General features: G+C 42.0%; 1 protein-coding gene across 5 annotated transcripts in view; it reads left to right on the plus strand.

Moving 5' to 3' along the window:
• LOC125459658 (L-fucose kinase) overlaps positions 1-17,027 on the plus strand; it is a 335,292-nt gene that overhangs the window by 286,755 nt on the left and 31,510 nt on the right. For all 5 annotated transcript variants that reach the window (XM_048546285.2, XM_048546284.2, XM_048546286.2 and 2 more), the window contains 4 exons: positions 4,368-4,538; positions 7,102-7,175; positions 10,792-11,156; positions 15,072-15,282. In XM_048546285.2, coding sequence (XP_048402242.1) covers positions 4,368-4,538; positions 7,102-7,175; positions 10,792-11,156; positions 15,072-15,282 — 821 coding nt within the window. The remainder of the gene's footprint in view (positions 1-4,367; positions 4,539-7,101; positions 7,176-10,791; positions 11,157-15,071; positions 15,283-17,027) is intronic.

Here is a 17,027-nt window from a genome sequence, read left to right on the forward strand (position 1 = left end):
TGTTTAATTCCCATTTATTTCATTCTCTATTTATTCACATATATTTGAATTAGGTAGAATTTATAGTATAGCATTTGGCCTGCCAGATTTCTGCTGCACAGACCTCTTCCCCACCTTAGTTCTTCAGCATATCCTTGCATTCCATTCCAGGTTGTATACTTATCCAGTTCCCCTTGAATGTGTCTGTTGTATTTTCTATAAGTGGCACATTATAATTTCTAAAGGTAGTGAGGTTTCTCCTGAATTCCCAAGTCAACCTATTATTGACTGTCCTGTCTTTAAATTTCCTAGGTTCAAATTCCCCACTGATGGGAACATTTTCTCTATAACTACCCTAACAAAATCTTCAAAATTTTAAATAATGCATATCAAATTACCACTTAGCCTTTTCTTATCAACCTGTTAATCTATTCTTGATCATTGGACCCTCTCTGTTCTGGTATCAACATTGTAACTTTAATTTTTGCATTTCCTTTAGTATTTCATTCTGTTTGTAATATGGAGACCAGATATACAAAGTGACGGAAAAGGCAAAGAAAATGTGGGAGTTCTAAGCTTCTGCCAATAGGTTCTTGAAATGGGGCACTGGAGACAACAGCTAGTCAGTTAACCTTTCAGCTCTAAGGCAGCTGGAGTCTAGGATCCAGATGAAATCATTAGTCGAGGGGCACAGACCAGGAATGTCACAGATTGCAAACCTGCTGATCTGTGCTCAGGTAGATGACCTCTGACTACAGTACACGTTGCAGAAGGGCTGCCATTTTGTTTTACTCCTGATTTAAGGCAAATTCATCCAGAGTTGTGTTGCTTATTCCAAAACACTGAACCTTCTCAAAAGTGCAAGCATTGAGGATGGGTAGGAGGGACCTGACCTCTGAAGCTCACTGCAGTCAGTGAGAAATTAAACTGAGGCCCAGAATGCCTTCTTGACTGTAAATAGAAAATTCTGTCTGATCCTGGTCAATATATATTTCTTAACCATTATCACTAAAGCAGATTATCAGGTCATTTATCACTTTGCTGTTTGTGAGAGCTTACTGTGTGCAATTAGTCTTACATTACAGAAGTGGCATTATATGAAGGGTTTCACTTGGTATGTTCTCAGTTTGTGATATGCACAATATAAATGCAAACCTTTTTTCCACAAGAACAGAAAATTGGGGAGGAATGAGTAGATAGGCAAGACTTATTTAAATAAGTAGACTCCCTGCCAGTTGAGTAGAGTTGAAGAAGACTCGGAATTTTGAATTATCAACATCCCACGTCTTTTTAATCTGTTTCTCTAGATCACAAATTGTCACTTCTATTTTAAGGAGCCACTCTCTAACGATGAAAATGTTAAACCCAGTCTCCTGCTCTGTAGTCCTGCTTTCTACATAATGTGAAACTGGAAGAAATTCAAGCAAATCCCTATTCCATCCAACATAATCATGCCTTAAATCAAAACCAATTGATGAAAAATTATATCAGAGATAATAGGAACTGCAAATGCTGGAGAATCCGAGATAACAGAGTGTGGAGCTGGATGAACACAGTAGGCCAAGCAGCATCTTTGGAGCACAAAAGCTGATGTTTCGGGCCTAGACCCTTTCTGATGAAGGGTCTTAGGCCCGAAACATCAGCTTTTCTGCTCCTAAGATGCTGCTTGGCCTGCAGTAATCACCCAGCTGTACACTTTGTTATCTTGGATGAAAAATTATTGCAGGAATGTAGAGTTGAGATTAAAATCATATTGGCCACAACCTAATTGAATGGTGGAGCAGGCTTTGAGGGCTGAGTAATTTATGCTTGTTACTTGCTCTTAAAGTCTCTGCATCTGAATGCGCATAGCAGTTGAATTGTCAGTTCAAATAAAACTAAATATTTATGATCTGATAATCATTACAGAGATATGGCTGCAAGACACTGAAAGCTGAGACCCGAATACTTAAGGGTACATGTCTATCATGAAGAACAGGAAGCTAAGCAAAGGTGGAGGAATAGCTCTGTTAATTAAGGATGACATTAGTGAAATAGAGAGGGATGACCTTAGTTCTAAACATTGAGATGTAGAAAGTCCATTTGATTAGAGATAAGAAATAGCAAAGATAGGAAGTCACTTAGGGGAGTAGTCCATGGGCCCTCGAACTAATTATACTGTAGGCAGGATATGCAGGAAGGAATAATGCAGGCTTCTGAAAAAGGTACAATGACAATCATAGCGATTTTCATCAACATACAGATTGGATGAAACAGATTGTCGAAGTTGGCTGGAATATTAATTCATAGTGTTTTCAGGACAGTTTCTTAGATCAGCATGCTCTAGAATCAGCCAGAGAGCAGGGCCTATGAGAGAAAATATACAGTGAGATAGGATTAATGAATAAAAACAAAGTTGCTGGAAAAGCTCAGCAGGTTCGGCAGCATCTGTGAAGGAAAAACAGAGTTAACGTTTCAGGTCCGGTGACCTTTCCTCAGAAATGATGGTGGCTGGGAAAACGTCAGTTTTTAGGCAGAAATATAGGGAGGTGTGTGGAGTAGGGAGTAAACGATAGGATAGAGCCCAAAGAGGAAGACAGTTGGACAGACAAAGAAGTTACTAACAATCAGGCTGGGAGGGTGAATAGTTGTTAATGAGGACTGTTAGCGACTAACAACAGGTAATGTGTAATAGTAGGCTGTGTGGTAACAAGACCTGGTGTGTGGGTTAGGGGGCTGGGACGTGGGAGAGTTTCGGCCCTAAAATTATTGAACTCAACCCTAGGTTGCAATAATCATAATCTGATTGAATTTCTCTTTTCCGTTTTAGGGAGAGGAGAGAGGATTGAATACTAGTGTTATAAGCTTTTAAGAAAGGGCAATTGTGAATGATGAAGATGGAGCTGGCTAAGGTGAACTGGGAAATAGCGTTAAGGGGTCAGTCAGTAGAGATGCAGTGGTAGACATTTCAGAAGATACAAAACACTCAGCAAAGATATGATCCAGTGTGAATGAAAGAGTCCAGGGAAAGACATACCATAAATGGCCAACTAAGGAAGATTAGATTAAGGATAAATACACAGCTTTATGATCTGGAGACAGAGAGAGAGAGAGAGTTGGTTAGAAATAACAAGTAGAGAATAAGAGTTTCTACAGGTATTTTAAAAAGAAAGTAATAAAAAAGTGAGCATTGCCGCCCCCCAGAGATCAAGCCTACGGAATTAATAATGGAAAATAAGGAAATGGCATGTGAATTGAACAACAGTTTTACTGTGAAAGACACAAATAACATCCCCGGAATCAGTGTAAGTCAAGATGTAAAAAGATTGGAGTAGCATGAAACAGTTCTACCACCAATGAAAGGGTAGTGAGAAAGTTATTAGATCTGAAGGCTAAAGAGACCTCAGTTCCTGATGGACTTCAGCCTTTAAGGAATAACGACTGAGAAAATGGATGCATTTTTTAATTTTACAAAATTCCCTAGGCTCTGCAAAGGTCTTGTCATACTGCAAAGTAGCAAATAGCAGGTGTATTGTCTCTGTTCAAAGAGGTGGGAGACAAAATGCAGGAAACTATAATAACCTTTGAAAAATGCTCAGATCCATTATTAAAGGGGTTAGAAATTTCATTGCAATTGGCAGAGAAAGCATCATTTTGTGGAAGGGAAGTTGTGTTTGACTAATTTATTAGACTACTCTGAGTAAGTGACAAGCAACATGGTTGAAAGGGAATTTATAGATGTAGTGAACTTGGATTTCCAGAGGCATTTGACAAGGTGCCACATCAAAGGTTACTACACAAAGAAAGAACTCATTACATGGGCCGAAGGGCCTGTTTCCACTCTGTAGGGAGTCTAATTTACTACGTAGGAGTTGATGTATTAGCATAAGTACATGATTGTCTAGCTAACAGAAAACAGAGATGAGGCAGAAATAGGTCATTTTTCAATTGGCAAGTGGAGTGCCACAGGTATCAATGCTAGAGCCTCAACCATTGACGACCTATATCAGTGACTTAGATGAGGACTTCAACCCACAACCTTTCTAAAGGTGTCACGTTTGGAATATCCCTAAGATAAATCAATCAGGGCTCCATCTCTGCACTGCTCCCCTTTGACTCCTGCTAAAGGATGCAGCTGTGTGAAACAGTTAGGACATAGTTGCAAGCTCTCCTGTCCTTTCTCATCATTTTTTAATCCTCAGTGTTTCAGCTTGGATGTGGAGATCGATCATGTTGGTTAAACAGGAAACCATCAACACACAGTGTGATTTAGCACTTTGGGGGAGGAAGAAACAGAGAGGGGAGAAATTGGATCAATAAGTTGCCCATTTGAGATTGCTTTGGAAATTTTGACATTGAGCTTGCTTTCTGAAGGATGTTTCTTAACCTGATTATTTTATTTTTGCCAGGGATCCATTCATGTAAGGCCTGGCTGTCTTCTTTCGGGAGTGGACTTGATCTCATCTCCTGTCCTCTGCCAGTACCAGCTCTACAGTGTAATCATCCAGGGGCACCACATCAGGCTTCAGGACCTAAAACTGAAGATTTTCAGCATCACGGGACATCAGGATGATCTGCAGGTGTTGTATGTGCTAGTCAGTTAACATGAAGAATCCTACAGTGGTTGAAGATGAAGAATATCAGTAATTATAATATTCAATGTTACAGAACACTTGGATAAAAAGTAAAGCTCCCTCTATTCTTTCCAACTATCTGTCACATTTTTAGTCTCCGGAAATTGCACACATCTGCAACATGTATTTTCAACTGTTGCATGTGTTCAACTGACCCATTTGGTGTCAATTTATTTTACAAATGATTCTTTCATGGGATGTGGGTGCTACTAGTAGGGCCTGCGTTGTGACTTGCTCAGCCATTCCAGAGAGCAGTTGAGAGTCAACCACTTTGCTTTGGATCTGTAGTCATGTACAGTAAAGATGGCAGACTTCCCCCAGTAAAAGAAATCAATGTATGACAATTAGTGATTGTCCTATAGTCATGATTACTGACACAATCCTTCAGTTCCAGGTTTTGATTTATTTTAAATTCCACCAGCTGCCATGGTAGGCTTAAATCTGTGTCTGTATCTCGAGATTACTGGTCCAGTGACACTACCAGTGTTGCCTGTTGAAGTTATCTTGCATTTGAGCTCATGTGTCTGTGTTGCTGTCTAAGGAGAAAGAGTCTTGCTCTAAAGTACAGATGAATGTTTCCAGCTTTCCTCCAACTCAGAGCAGTATTCAGTTACCCAAAACTTGTTGGAAAAATGATGATTCAGTGAAATGCCATGAGTTGCAAAGCTAAAACTTTGCCGGTACTCTCCATTATTTTTAAGTACTTAGCAAGCCATGTTTGTTGTGCATTTAGGTCCTAAATGCCCTGTTGCCATGTTATTGCTATTATCAGCTCATATTCTCAGTAAAGCAAGGTTCAAAACAATTTTGAGCTGAAAGTTTGCTGAAACCAGTCCAACTGGTGGGACACAGACTGGAATGGTCTACTGCACTGAGTCAAAGTGGAACTTGCATTTATTTGTTTGTTCATTTAGTTTCCATCATCAGCTGCAAAAATTCACCCTCCTGATCAGTGGAAAGTTTTGGGGGCAAGTCAGATATCTATTTTTAGAGGTGATGATAGCCTAATGGTATTGTCACTGAACTAGTAATCCAGAGCTGCAGCCCAATGTTCTGGGAGTATAGGTTTGAATCCCAGCATGGCAGATGGTGAAATTCGGATTCAGTCAAATCTGGAATTAGAAGCCAGTCTAATGGCAACCATTGTCATTGTCATTAAAAAAAATCTAGTTCAATAATGTCCTTCACCTGTGGTCTCACCTACATGTGACTCCTGACCCACAACAGTGTGACTCTTAAACAGCCACTGAATTGGCCCCAACAAATCACTAAACTCAAGGGCAGTCAGGGATGGGCAATAAACTCCCTTGCCAGCGATGCCCTCTCCAAGGGCGAATAACAGGGCTGTAATTGAGAACCTTTAACAATTTTTGACCAACCTAAACCCCTTCTCATCCTTGCCCATTACAACCTGGAGCATGCTGTAGTCCTCTTGCTGACCTCTCTAACCAGCCCGTCTCTGTGCTCCAATTGAGGACCAGTCATAAAGTCAAACAGCGTGGAAACAGACACTTTGTTCCATTGCCGTACATAATTCTAAACTAAACTAGTCCCACCTGCCTGTTCCTGGCCTGTATCCCTCCAAACCTTTCCTATTTAGGTGATTATACAAACATCTTTTGAATGTTGTACCCACATCCACCACTTCCTCAGGAAGTGCATCCCACACACAAACCACCCTCAGTGTAAAACAGTTGCCTCGTTTCTTTTTTAAATCTCTCTCCTCTCACCTTAAGAATGTGCCCCCTAGTCTTGAAATCCTCCATCCTAGGGAAAAGACAACGACCATTAACTCTACCCGTGCTTTATAAATTTTATCACGTTGCTTCTCAACCTCCGACACCCAAGCAATAAAAGTCGCAGCCTATCCAGCCCTTCTTTATAACTCAAACCTTCCATACCCGGCAACATCCTGTAAATCTCTCTGAACCCTCTCCAGCTTGATAATATCCTAATGTAATAATGATATTGCCCAGCTTTATCTGTAGCTTCACCCCTTACCCCTTTCCACTACTGTGCTGAAGGATCTACCTTAGTAGTACCATAAATGTCAGCCTCACTGCTATGGAGCCTCACCAGACCTGTCTTGCCTGAACTGAAATAATGAGAAAGGCAGTGAGCCATTAAACCGTGAAGAGCATCTCAGCCAAGCGCAATGCTGAGGGTATGTTAAAAAGGCAGTATGTTAATTATGACTGACTTTCAACTTCATATAGATTGGGATAGGTTGAGATAGATTGGAGGTAGCCACAAGGAAGAATGTGTTTGGAACAGTGGAGATATCACTTCTGGGTCTGAAGGGCTACAGTTGCATTACTGTGGTTTTGAACCTGACTAAGTGTGCTGCACGTGGATGCAGTCAATCGCAGTCCCCATTGATATTTCAGCTTTGGATCTATGTGGACTTAATCTGCTCAACACGCGCCCAGCCCTGCCTGGACATCTCAAATCCCTTTCCACTGCCGTTTCTGAGCCATGGAACCAATCTAACTGTATTCTTTTCCAACAGGTGCCTTTCGCCAATGATTCTTCCACCTTCCTGAACATTCCATGGGCCATGTTTTTCTCAAGGACAGGAATAAAGTAAGGCTGTTCTGTGCTTCCCTGACCTCCTGTGCACTATTGATGAAAAGTGTTGGAAATTCTAGAAGTATAATAATTCAGGACAGAAGGAGGTCATTAAACATTTGATAGTGTCACTGCCTTGATCTTTTTCTATATTGCTGTTAATGTTCCCTTTTCTAGTCCTTATTCCCTGGACAAGTTTTCTTTCATCCTCATGCCACTTCCATTCTTAAAACTTTGAGTTCTTGTAACCATTGAATATATGTGATCAAAGGCCACTTGTGGACTTCAAAGCTGGTCCCAGTCCTGTCTTCACCTATATATTCATTCATCCCATTACTGGACAGCAAGTAGCAGCAAGTCCTGCATGAGACTTGCCTCCCTAAATGTAGAGCACTGAAGCCATTGTATGCTCCTTACTCCCTGTTGGCTGAAATCAATACAGTCTGAGCTTGAACCTGAGTGGAATAAAAAGTTCAGTGATAATGGGAACTGCAGATGCTGGAAAATCCGAGATAACAAAGTGTGGGGCTGGATGAACACAGCAGGCCAAGTAGCATCTCAGGAACACAAAAGCTGATGTTTTGGGCCTAGACCCTTCATCAGAAAAGGCTGTGTGCATCCAGCCCCACACTTTGTTATCTTGGAATAAAGAGTTCTTTTGTTAATAGTGGAAGATGAATGTAATGGATGTGAGTTTGCTCGCTGAGCTGGAAGGTTCGTTTTCAGACGTTTCGTCACCATTCTAGGTAACATCATCAGTGAGCCTCCGACAAAGCGCTGGTGTTATGTCCCGCTTTCTATTTATCTGGTTAGGTTTCCTTGGGTTGGTGATGTCATTTCCTGCGTTAGTGATGTCATTTCCTGTTCTTTTTCTCAGGGGATGGTAGATTGGCTCCAAATCAATGTGTTTGTTGATGGAGTTCCGGTTGGAATGCCATGCTTCTAGGAATTCTCATGCGTGTCTCTGTTTGGCTTGTCCTAGGATGGATGTGTTGTCCCAATCAAAGTGGTGTCCTTCCTCATCTGTATGTAAGGATACGAGTGATAGTGGGTCATGTCGTTTTGTGGCCAGTTGATGTTCATGTATCCTGGTGGCTAGTTCCCTGCCAGTTTGTCCAATGTAGTGTTTGTCACAGTTCTTGCAAGGTATTTTGTAGATGACGTTTGTTTTGTTTGTTGTCTGTATAGGGTCTTTTAAGTTCATTAGCTGCTGTTTTAGTGTGTTGATGGGTTTGTGGGCTACCCTGATGCCAAGAGTTCCGAGTAGTCTGGCAGTCATTTCGGAAATGTCTTTGATGTAGGGGAGAGTGATTATGGTTTCTGAGCCCGTTTTGTCTGTTTGTTTAGGTTTATTGCTGAGGAATCGGCGGACTGTGTTCATAGGGTGCCCATTCTTTTTGAATATGCTGTATAGGTGATTTTCCTCTGCTCTGCGTAGTTCCTCTGTGCTCTAGTAGAGCGAACAGCCAATGGGGAACTTCAAACAAGCGTCTACAGGAAAACAACACATATGGACCAAATACTGAACTACAGGAGCAACCATCCCAACACCCACAAACGAAGCTGCATTAGAACATTATTCCAACGAACCACCACACACTGCAGCTCAGAGGAACTACGCAGAGCAGAGGAAAATCACCTATACAGCGTATTCAAAAAGAATGGGTACCCTATGAACACAGTCCGCCGATTCCTCAGCAATAAACCTAAACAAACAGACAAAACGGGCTCAGAAACCATAATCACTCTCCCCTACATCAAAGACATTTCCGAAATGACTGCCAGACTACTCGGACCTCTTGGCATCAGGGTAGCCCACAAACCCACCAACACACTAAAACAGCAGCTAATGAACTTAAAAGACCCTATACAGACAACAAATAAAACGAACGTCATCTACAAAATACCTTGCAAGAACTGTGACAAACACTACATTGGACAAACTGGCAGAAGGCTAGCCACCAGGATACATGAACATCAACTGGCCACAAAACGACATGACCCACTATCACTCGTATCCTTACATACAGATGAGGAAGGACACCACTTTGATTGGGACAACACATCCATCCTAGGACAAGCCAAATAGAGACATGCACGAGAATTCCTAGAAGCATGGCATTCCAACCGAAACTCCATCAACAAACACATTGATTTGGAGCCAATCTACCATCCCCTGAGAAAAAGAACAGGAAATGACATCACCAACCCAAGGAAACCTAAACAGATAAATAGAAAGCGGGACATAACACCAGTGCTTCGTCGGAGGCTCACTGATAATGTTACCTAGAATGGTGACGAAACGTCTGAAAACAAACCTTCCAGCTCAGCGAGCAAACTCACATCCAGAACCTCAACCTGAGCTACAAATCTTCTCAAAACTCGCTAGATGAATGTAATCTATTAGCTTTGTTTTCTCAGTGTACTTTACTGAGTTAAATACATCTTTGGTACCCTCAATTGGAGGGTGCACTCCCATATCCTCATTCTACTGAATTCTGCCTCTTGGCTTGTAGATTTCCTTTTAATTCATGGGTTGTGGGCATCACTGGCTAGGCCAGCATGCATTCCCTCCACAATTGCCCAGAGGATACTTCAGAGTCATTCCCATGCTGTGGATCTGAAGTCATATGTAGGTCAGACCAGATAAAGACGGCAATTTCTTTCCCTAAAGGACAGTAGTGAACCAGGTGGGTTTTTACAGTTTTACACATTCCACTGTTGTTATTGAATTCAAATTCCATCATCTGCTGTGGTGGGATTCAAATCCAGGTCCTCTGAATATTATCTGGACCTTACTTCTGGATTAGTAATCTAGCAATAATGCCACTGGACCATTGTTACCCCAATGTGTAAAGGGAAGTCCAACTGTGTTCCCAAAGGCAGGGTGAAAAGATCAGAGAGAGTTAGTGCAGGTTTCTCATATGCACAGTGTGGTGTTTAGTCCAAAAAAGTAGAATTTACCCTCCACTTTAATAAAAATGAGAAGGACATCTGCTATTTCAGTAAGCTTTAGGGCCAGTGCAGTTCCTCCTTGAGGTGCTGCACTGAGATAGATGGGGAGACCAGAACAAATGAGAACTGGGCTATTCAAGGGTAGTGTTAAGGTTCACTTCTTCCACCAGAATTCACACTGTTTAAAAGAGTGAGAGGTGACTTGTTTGAAATATACAAAATCCTCTGAGGTCTTGACAGAATGCATGTGGTAAGGATGTTTCCTGTTGTGGGACAATCTGAAATGTGGAGTCAGTTTAAAAGTAAGGGGTTATTTAAGATTGAGATGAAGAGAAATCTTTTTCTGAGTGTTGAGTGTCTTTGGGATTGTCTTGTTCAAAACGTGATGGAGTTTTTAAATACTTCTAAAGAATTCAGTAGATTCTTGATAACCTAGGGGTTGAAAGATTAAAGGGGCGGGCTGGAATGTGGTGTAATCAGATCAGCCACGATCTGAGTGAATAACAAAGCAGACTCAGGGGCTGAATGGCCTCCTCCTGCTTTTAATTTGTGTGTATACACACAGTAGTGTCCAGGGTCACATATCCCTGTCACTATCCCCTCCTCCAAACCAGCCTGAGAGAAGTTTTAAGGAAAAAATGTGAGTCTCTGAATCAAAGATTTCTGGCTTTTGTAGGAAGGAGGAGCTGTGGGATCCCAGCATTCCTGAAGGTGACCGGTGTCTGCTGAATGCTCAGCTCTTTCCAATCCTCCATACATCGGAACCCATTGGGATGGAGGATGTACTGTGGTTTCTGGGATCAGAGAAAGGACGGTTCCTGAGCAAGTGGCAGTCAGCTTGGCGTCTATCGTTGCGGGAAGTCCTGAACTGCCTGGACCAACAAGCTGAGCTTGCCTTTCGACAGCAGCTCTTCCTTAAACAGGCTCAACATAAAGTCCAGAGTACACTGCAGAATCGCAAAGACAACAGCCTCTGGCCTCTGATCAGGGCAGCTGTCTGTGAAGGTCATGAGCAACAGATCCTCAACACTCTTGATACAGGTGAGAGCTGTCTTTTTATGGGTCAGTGTCACTGGAAATTAATGTTCAGTTTGGAGATTTTTCTTTTGATGTTAAATAAGTTAAACTATGTCTGCCTCATGCGGAGGTAAAAAATCGCATCAGCCTATACTAGGTGAGTTCACCCAGCTGCTGTTGTCAGTGTTTATCCCTATTCTAAAAACAGAAGGTGCTGGAGAAACTCAGCAAGTCTGACATCATCTGTGAAGAGAGCAACAGAGTCAACATTTCAAATCCAGAATGACTCTCAGAACTGAAAGGGACTGGGAAAAGGTGGTTTTTACACTGTCGACAAGTGAGTGGGACAGATGGTGAGACAACAAAAGACAGAGGTAGCGCTAATAGTAGTAGAGGAGGAATAGGGGTGTGAAATAGGTGTAAATAATAAGTGTGGAAAGGTAAAAATGGATCCACTCTGCTGATAACAAAGCCAACAAGTCACAAACAAGGCAAGAACAGTGGAGGTTGTAATCAAAATGGAGGACAAAGCTTGTTTTGTCTGAAGTTGTTGTACTCAGTATTGAATCTTAGAGGTTGTAAAGTGCCTAATGACGGAAACCCGAAAGTGAGGCAAACCATCTCAACAGGCCCCAGAGTTTGAAAACCAGGCGGGAAAACACACCTACACTCCATCAGAGGCTGCACTGAGGACGTTACCCAGCACGGTAACGAAATGTCTGCAAAACAACAAACCAGCTTGGTGAGCCAACCAACCTCAATACCCACTACCCGAGCTACAGATCTACTGCAAAACCTTAAAGTGCCTAAGCATAAAATAGAATATTGTTCCTCCAGCTTGCATTGAGCTGCACTGGAACACTGTAGCAGGCCCAGGATAAAAATATTAGCATAAGAGCAAGGTAGGTTATTGAAAGGGCAAGTAACTGGGAGGTTGAGGATATTCCTGTAGACTAAGCAGAGATGTACTTCAGAGTGGTGTCCCAGTCTGCATTTGGCCTTGTCAATATTAAGGTGACTGCATTGTGAGCAGTGAATATCATACACTAGATTGAAAGAAGTACAAGTGAAAATGCTGCTTTACCTGGAAAAGGTGTTTGGGGTTTCAGACAGCTAGGAGGGAGGAGGTGAGTGAGTAAGTGTTACACCATTTGCAATTGCACTGTAATGTGCCATGGAGGTGAAGAAGTGTTAGAAGTGATGAACAAGTGGACCAGGGTGTCACAGAGGGAATGGTCCTTGTGGGATGCTGAGACTGGAGTGGAGGAGAGGGGAAGATAAGTTAGGTGGTGGTATTCTGCTGGAGGTGGTGAAAGTGGCAAAGGATGATCCTTTTAGTAGGGAGGAAAGTGAGGACAGTGGGAGGGAGGGGAAGGGGGTACAGGTGACGACTGGAAATAGATTATTTGGTCATTTATTGCAGTGCTGTTTATGGGCTTTTGTACTGCTTAAATTGTCTGATGTGCTCCCTAACTTGCACCAGTCTATTCCAAAAACAGTTGGAGTGGTCTGACATTGTTCTTTAGAATGCTAGACAATAACAAGGCTACATTTGTTTTATTCAGATGTTTTTCACAGTTGCGTTATAACCAATATCCTTGAGATTATCAATTCTTTGAATATCAATTACAATAACTATTAATTTCTAAAATGTTAGAGTCTATGCAATTTCCTTCACTTCATCTGTAAATACTGAAGTAGCCCTTGTCCATACACGACAAGGCTTGGATAACAGATCAGAGGTAATGGGAACTGCAGATGCTGGAGAATCCAAGATAACAAAGTGTAGAGCTGGATGAACACAGCAGGCCAAGCAGCATCTCAGGAGCACAAAAGCTGACATTTCGGGGCTGGACCCTTCATCAGAGAGGGGGAAAGGGGGCGATGATGAATGGTCTAGGCCTGAAATGTCAGCTTTTGCGCTCCTGAGATGCTGCTTGACCTGCTGTGTTCATCCAGCTTCACACTTTGTTATCAAGGCTTGGACAACATCCAGTCTTGAGCAGTAGCAAGTAAGACTTGCGCCACCAGGAGTGCCAGGCAATGCCTATCTACAACAAGATTTGATTTGATTTAATTTGACTTACTATTGTCACATGCACAGAGATACAACGAAAAGTATTATTTTGTGTGCTGTCCAGACAAATCATATCTTATATAAATACATCAGGGTAATAGAACAGAATACAGAATATAATGTTACAGCTCTGGATGTGAGTTTGCTCGCTGAGCTGGAAGGTTAGTTTTCAGACCTTTCGTCACCATTCTAGGTAACATCATCAGTGAGCCTCCGATGAAGCGCTGGTGTTATGTCCCGCTTCCTATTCATCTGGTTAGGTAGAAAGCGGGACATAACACCAGCGCTTCGTCGGAGGCTCACTGATGATGTTACCTAGAATGGTGACGAAACGTCTGAAAACTAACCTCCCAGCTCAGCAAGCAAACTCACATCCAGAACCTCAACCTGAGCTACAAATCTTCTCAAAACTCGCTAATGTTACAGCTACAAAGAAGGTGCAGAGAAAGATCATCTCTGTAATATGAGAGGTCTGTTCACACATCTGATAATGGGGGGAGGAAGCTGTTCTTAAATCTGTTGGTACATATTTTCACTCTTCTGTATCTTCTCCCAATGGAAGAGGGTGGAAGAGAGTATATAAGAGAATCTTAATCATTGCCCTTTGTCATTCAGTGATGTCACCGTCGCTGAGCTCCCCCAGTAGCAACATTCTGGGGGTTACCATTGACCGGAAACTGATCTGGACTGGCCATATAAATAGATGCTGCAAGAGCAGGTCAGAAGCTACAAATCTTGCAGCAAGTAACTCGCCTCTTAACTCACAAAGCCTATCTACCATCTACAAGTGTGATGGAATACAGTCCCCTTGCCTGAGGTGATTGCAGCTTCAACACCACTGAACACCATCCAGGACAAAGCAACCTACTTGATCAACACTCCACCTATCACTTTCAATATTCACTCCCTTCAAAATTGATGCACAGCAGCAGCAGTATGTATCATCTATAAGATGCACCACAATACCTCACCAAAGCTCCTTAGGCAGCACCTTCCAAACTTAAGACCTGTACTACCAAGAAGGGCAAAGGCAGAAAATACATAGGAACATCAACATGAAATTCAACATGACCTCTAGTGTGCCAGCACAACTTTTGGCCATCTAAGGAGCAAAGTGTTTGAAAACAGAGAACCCAAAGATGGAACCTAGCTGACTGTCTCAGAATAGCAGTGTTACCAGTCTGCCTGTATGTATCAGAGACATGGGCAATGTATGATAAACATCTCAAATCCTTAGAAAAATATCACCACCAATGCCTCTGCAAAGTCCTGCATATCTATCTGGAATGTTTTGAATATTGTATTCTCTCTCAGACCATCACCCTAGTTATCGAGACACTGGCAATGTGTGCGCAACATCATTTGTTTGTCTGTCACAAGGTTTCCAAAACCTGCCCTCCACTCCAACCTTCATCATGGGAAATTCCCAGGAGGGCAGAAGAAGAAATGCTTCCAGGACATACTGAAGGCCTCACTGAGAAAATGCACTGACTCCTGAAAATCTCTGCCCAAGACCATCCAAACTAGAGAACAAGCATCTGGAGAACATGCCAACCACCTTGAACATTGCCCACAGGCACAGTTGGAGGCCAGAAAAAGGGGTTGAAACCCAAGCATCTCACGCACCTGGCCCTTCACACTCCACTTAACCACCAACAGCATTGGACTGTTTAGTCAGCTTAGACCCATCGCATCAGGATGGAAGAAAGTCATCTTCATGATAGACCATGTGTGAGTAGCAGGAGGTAACTACCAGGCAGCTAATTCACTTTTCACATGGCCATTCAGTTGAATTTCAGCCCAAATGAAGAATTGCTGGTTTTTTTGCTGAGTTGAAGCCTGACTGTTTTCTTGGTTTACAGTTGCTACTACCACTGAGGACCTGGGCATTGCAGCCCGTACCCTTGCCTGTGTTGCTGATGTCTTGGGTTGCATGGCTGGAGGGCAAGGAGGGCTCCGGAGTGGACCTGCTGCCAATCCAGCATGGACTGATGCTTTCCGCCTACTGGAAGACAGGAACGTGGTGCTTGGAGTGAAGAGATTAGCGGAGGAGCGGGCCAACTGGTTGAACAGGTAAAAATGAAGCTTCTTTACAGTTGAATAAATTGCTGGATAATATATTCATGTTTTTGGGAATGATGAAAGGTATCAAATTTATATCCATTTTAGAGTTGGGATTTTCAGGTAGTGGCATATGGAGCTTTGTTACTTTTTTGAAGGGTTTAAATAAAACTAGCTCAGTTAATTTTTCCGGAACAGTAATTTAATCCCATATGTGTCAGAGTGAAGGGAAGCTCTGGGTTTATGACAGGGAATATAAATGTTGAGGGTCGTTAGCTTGATTTTGATTCAGGAAACTACAGAGATTTGAGGTTTTTGACCAGTTCAGAGGAGATCAGATTGGAAGAGAAGAGTATTGAGAAGTTCAGGAAATAAGTTACCTTAATAGCAGGTTAGTTTGTGTGCAGTTTCCAGACCAGTTGTGTTTGGTTAGAAATTGCCAAATTGTTAAAAGACTAAGCTGTGAATTTTATGTGTATTTATGTAAGAAGACTTAGTTCAAAGGAATGAACTGGGATGAATTAGTTGAGTGCAACTTAAAGGTTTGAGATAAAGGGGTAACAACTGGATTTTTATCACAATAAAGAGATAATGTTGGGGAACTGATGAGACTTTGTTTTGCTGTGTGTTTTAAGATCTTTCAAACTGTGTTCAATATTTAGCTAACTTAGGTTTTTTCCTTTCATCGGTTTTCCTTTTATGAATATTGTTAAAGAAAATCTGCAATCTTGTGTGTTTATATTTCAGTGAATGGCCACCATGTTAAATAAAAGAAAATTGAAGTGATTTATAAACTTTAACTCTAATGTGCAGCTATTTCTCTGATAAATTCTGTCTACTGAATTCATGCTAGTCAATCGCACAAACTCCTCATCTTGGGTTGACAGGATTCACAAACCCATCTCACAAAAAGCTGTTCAAGAATGTTGTCTTCTTCTAAATGGCCTGTGTAATTTTAATAAGCCCTAGCTATGTTACAGATGTCCCAGGTATTTTAAGGGTCTAGGTTTTTTCTCTGTAAGGAGTATATGGAGTGTAGGGATTGTTTTGGTGATAACAGAAAAGCTTAAATGAAAAATTCACTGATTTTAAAATTAATATAAAGAACAATGAAGAAGCAATTCACTTTTATGTGGATATTGCTGTGCCAAAAACTACCAAAAGATACAAGACCAAATCTTCTTTGTTATTCTTAACTATTCAGGAATACCTAAGATCACCTCGGAATTAGATTAGTTTAGATTAGGTTCCCTACAGTGTGGAAACAGGCCCTTCGGCTCAACAAGTCCACACTGCCCCTTGCAGCATCCCACCCAGACCCATCCCCCTATAACCCACACACCCCTGAACACTACGGGCAACTTAGCATGACCGATCCACCTAGCCTGCACATCTTGGGACTCTGGGAGGAAACCGGAGCACCCGGAGAAAACCCACGCAGACACGGGGAGAATGTGCAAACTCCACACAGACAGTTACCCGAGGCTGGAATCAAACCTGGGTCCCTGAGGCTGTGAGGCTGCAGTGCTAACCACTGAGCCACTGTGCTGGAATATCTAAGCATAGAATATACAGAGTATTTACAGTAAAACTTTACTTTAAATCATCTAGCAAGGAAGATATCTTTGCCCAGTGGGGAAAAATCCTTTTGAGAATTATTAACTGTCGGTACCTAATAGTTCTGAAATTTCAGTGAAAGTGTCTAATTTTTATATTACTTGGTTCCTCCTTTTCATAAATGTGGCTGTTAACTCTCC

Source organism: Stegostoma tigrinum, chromosome 16 (genome assembly GCF_030684315.1).
Source record: "Stegostoma tigrinum isolate sSteTig4 chromosome 16, sSteTig4.hap1, whole genome shotgun sequence".
Taxonomy (NCBI): domain Eukaryota; kingdom Metazoa; phylum Chordata; class Chondrichthyes; order Orectolobiformes; family Stegostomatidae; genus Stegostoma; species Stegostoma tigrinum.